This window comes from Otolemur garnettii, unplaced genomic scaffold (genome assembly GCF_000181295.1).
Source record: "Otolemur garnettii isolate 467f Iridium unplaced genomic scaffold, OtoGar3 scaffold00101, whole genome shotgun sequence".
Lineage (NCBI taxonomy): Eukaryota > Metazoa > Chordata > Mammalia > Primates > Galagidae > Otolemur > Otolemur garnettii.
The window spans coordinates 6,922,980-6,927,151 of NW_003852496.1; the positions used below are offsets into that span (position 1 = coordinate 6,922,980).

Genomic DNA, 4,172 nt, shown 5'->3' on the forward strand with positions numbered 1-4,172 from the left:
AAACAGTGGTTTACAGAGCACTTGCATAACCTTTTTCATTTCAATTAAGTCTCCCAATAACCCTGAGAAGTGAGGCATTCTCATCTACACTTATACATAAGGACACCAAGGCTGAGGTACACGTTCAGATTACTTTCCAGTTCTCGTGTTCCTGGGATTCTTGGAGATAAACGAAGTTTATTGTTAATATGATAGCTCCCTGCTACTCTTGTGAGCATCTCTCCTGCCCGATTTCCACCTCTCCACCATTGGGTGTGTATTCTACATCCCACCCCTGCAGGGTGTTGCTCTCATATTGTGGTTATAATTGCCAATATGTCATCTGAGACAGTCATGTTTCTATAGCTATTAATAATTTCCTAGAGGCTTCCAAGACTAGAAAGCCTTTAAGAATCCAAGAATAAAAATTTCAATGGTGAAATTTTAGGCAATATAAAAAGAAAGGAAAGTGATATTTGGAGAACAAAACTACCCAGTGCCCCCCAAAAACATGGCTTTTGCCCTGAGGCAACTCACAGCCTACTGTAGAACCCACAGGTGTCAGTCCTCCACATAGCACTGATTTTCAGCTTAAAAAATCTGATTTTTTTTTTTTTTTTTTAGGACACAAAAGAGATTTCTTTGGGGAGGAGTCAGAAACTAGGGTGAAAGAAGCACTTATTAACTCTCCTCCTGTAATGTTTGAATATTTTTAAAACCATGTACACACATTTTACGTTAAAAACAAGAAACAATAAATTGCTAAAGGTATTTCAAAAGGCAGCTTTTTCCCGAGGGAATTACTAACATTACAAGTACAGTAGCACTGGAAAATCTTTTGATACTTTTGTAAATATAAGACTTTTGTTGTTAAAAGTCCTGTTATGCAAAATACAAGTCCTTACTTGTCATCTTTCCCTTTTGTCTTTCTGTACACCATCTCTCGAAAACTGGCTAAAATCTTGTTTTCTCTCTTTCGTCTCTCTTCTTGGTTGAAGGACGCAAGGGCTCGCTTCTCATCAGCACTATAGATCTGGTTCTCCTTACGCAGCCTCACAGCCTCCATTCTGCGATGCCTGCTGCCACTCATAACATAACCTGAGGATTCAAATGCAGCGATCTCTTCACTTGTCAATCCAATTTCACCTCTCCGTGGGATACGTTTTCCAGCCTTTACATACTCAGCCATAGCTGCACCTTCACCTGGGAGTAGAGCATGTCCATAGTTCAAAGGCTTCTCATCTTGAGAGGTATGTATTATAGGTGCTTCTGGACCTATTAAATTCATGGTATCTGCAGTTTTTGATTGCTCAATCCAGGTATCTTCTGGCAACTCTTCTGAATCACTGGATTCTTTTTTAGTCGTCTTCTTCTTCTTTTTCTTGGGCTTTTTTGCTTTGTGTTTCTTTTTCTTCTCTTTCTTCTTGGCTTTTTTAACTCTCTTTTTATCATCTTCAGAGCTAGAATTCATGTCAGAGTCTGAATCACTGTCACTACTTTCAGAATACTTCTTATGCTTTCTCTTAGATGACTTACTCTTTCTTTTCTTCTTTTTCGAACGACTGATCTTCTTTTTCTTTTTTTCTTCAGCGCTAGAATCGGAACTGCTTTTCTCATTTTTTACCACTTCATCTTCAACTGGGGTATGTTCGTCAGAATCTGGCTCAGGAAACTTTGGAGACAACCCCCACACCTCAGGCGCTCCCAATTCCCCAATCCTCTCCCTCTCCTTCAGCCGCCTCTGGCGGTAGCTCTCTTCCTTCTCCTTCTCGTAGTCTTCCGCCCACTGCCGGTTGCCCGGACTGTGGTGGTGATGGTAGCGGTATTCGCCATAGTAGAGGGAAGAGGAGGTATAGTTGCGGACCCCTGGGGGCGGCTCTCGAGACTCTGAGCGGCTGAGGGGGTAGGAAGCACCGACGCTCGACTCACTCCACGGAGGCCTGAGGCCCTCACGGCTGCGGGAGTGAGAGCGTGAACGGCCATACCAGGGGGAGCGTCTGGACTGAGTGGATGTTGGGCTCCCCGAAGAGCTACCTGGTGGTTTTCGGGAGTCCAGGGTGTCGTCGGAATAACGGGGCCGAGATACTGGGGCCATAAGCGGCGCTTCAAACGGTCAACGCCGGGCGGTTAGCACAGATACCCAAAAAATCTGATTCTTGACTCCACAATCACAAGTACTTTTTGCCAAGTTAGAACAATACCTAAGAAGGCCTTACAGCCACTGCCATCCATTCTTCATCACTGGTAATACATATCCTGTTCAAAATCAAACTATTGAGTAAATAAATCAAGTAAACTGCCAAAAGATAAGAAGTGGTGTTTCATATATTTTTTTCCTTTCTTTATTAAATCATAGCTGTGTATCTTAATGCAATCATGGGGTACAATGTGCTGGTTTTATATAAAATTTGAAATATTTTCATCAAACTGGTTAACATAGCCTTCACCTCATTTTCTTAGTTATTGTGTTACGACATTAATATTCTACACTTAGTAAATTTCACATGTACCCTTGTGAGATGCACCATAGGTGTGGTCCCACCGATTACCCTCCCTCCACCCATCCTCTCCCCTCCCCTCCCCTTCCTCTCCCCTTTTCTCTTCTTCTTGGGCTATAATTGGGTTATAGCTTTCATATGAACACTTAGGGATCTAAAAATAGATCTGCTATTTGATCCTACAATTCCTCTACTAGGTATATATCCAGAAGATCAAAAATCACATTATAACAAAGATATCTGTACCATAATGTTTACTGCAGCCCAATTCATAATTGCTAAGTCATGGAAGAAGCCCAAGTATTCATTGACACATGGATGGATTAATAAATTGTGGTATATGTACACCATGGATGGAGCTGGAACATATTCTTCTTAGCAAGTATCTCAAGAATGGAAGAAAAAGTATCCAATGTACTCAGCCCTACTATGTTTCACATATTTTTAAACAAACATTGGAGAAAACATACAACCTTACTTGTATTAATACAAATACATTTTGAAACAGTCAAATAATCAAATACTGCTTTATACGTATTAACACTTAAAAAGATAGGCTCAGAGCCTATAGCTCAGCGATAGGGTGCCAGCCACATACACCAGAGCTGGTGGGTTTGAACCCAGCCTGGGCCTGCCAAACAATAATGACAACTACAACCAAAAAATAGCCAGGTGTTGTGGTGGTTACCTATAGTCTCAGCTACTTTGGAGGCTGAGGCAAGAGAATTGCTTAAGCCCAAGAGTTTGAGGTTACTGTGAGCTGTGACACCACAGTACTCTACCAAGGGCAATATAATGAGACTCTGTGTAAAAAACAAACAAACAAACAAACAAAAAAAAAACACTTAAAAAGATAATACAGGATCAGAGCATGTAGCTCTGTGGCTAGGGAGCCAGCCACATACACTGGAGCTGATAGTTTGAATCCAGCCTGGGCCTACCAAACAATAATGACAACTACTACCAAAAAATAGCTGGGCATTGTGGCAGGCGCCTGTAGTCCCAGCTACCTGGGAGGCTGAGGCCGGAGAATAGCTTAAAGTCCAAGAGTTTGAGGTTGCTGTGAGCTGTGATGCCACACACTCCATCAAAGGCAAGAAAGTGAGACTCTGTCTCAAAAAAAAAAAAAAAAAAAGAGAGAGATAATACCATGTGCTAGAAAAATAAGAATGGTTGATGAACTACAAATTAAAAAAAAATCTTTTATGAAATATTTTATGGATATTGCAATATAGTGACATTATCAAAAGTTATACATATCATAATAATTTTTGATCAAGGAGTTCTCCTGAAAACTGAGAATGTCTATGGTTGTACTACCTAATAATGGTGAAGACTGGAAGTCAACACAGTTCTCTAATAGGAATATAACTGAAGAAATTATGGTGCATCAGCAGTGAAAAAATACAAGTATGACTATGTAGGAATATGTCAAAATTGTTTTATAAGTGGAAAAAAGATGAAATTATAGCTAGATTACAATCACAATTATGCAAAAATATGTTTGTATATGGACAAACATTGGACGAGAATGTGGAAAAATGTAGAAACAGCTGCTATATTGCTATGGTGAAATTATGAGAGAACATTTTCTATTTAAATCCTCCTTTAATCATGTTGATATAACAATAAATCACACTTTATGACATTGCTTGTTTAATTGCCCGTCTCCCCCACTAAACTGTAAGTTTTGTG

General features: G+C 40.1%; 1 protein-coding gene across 1 annotated transcript; it reads right to left on the minus strand.

Moving 5' to 3' along the window:
• Positions 1-880: 880 nt before the first annotated feature.
• Positions 881-2,074, minus strand: LOC100944115 (NKAP-like protein). Its single transcript, XM_003796245.1, has one exon. It carries the CDS (start codon positions 2,072-2,074, stop codon positions 881-883), a length of 1,194 nt encoding a protein of 397 aa, XP_003796293.1.
• Between the last annotated feature and the right edge of the window lie 2,098 nt (positions 2,075-4,172).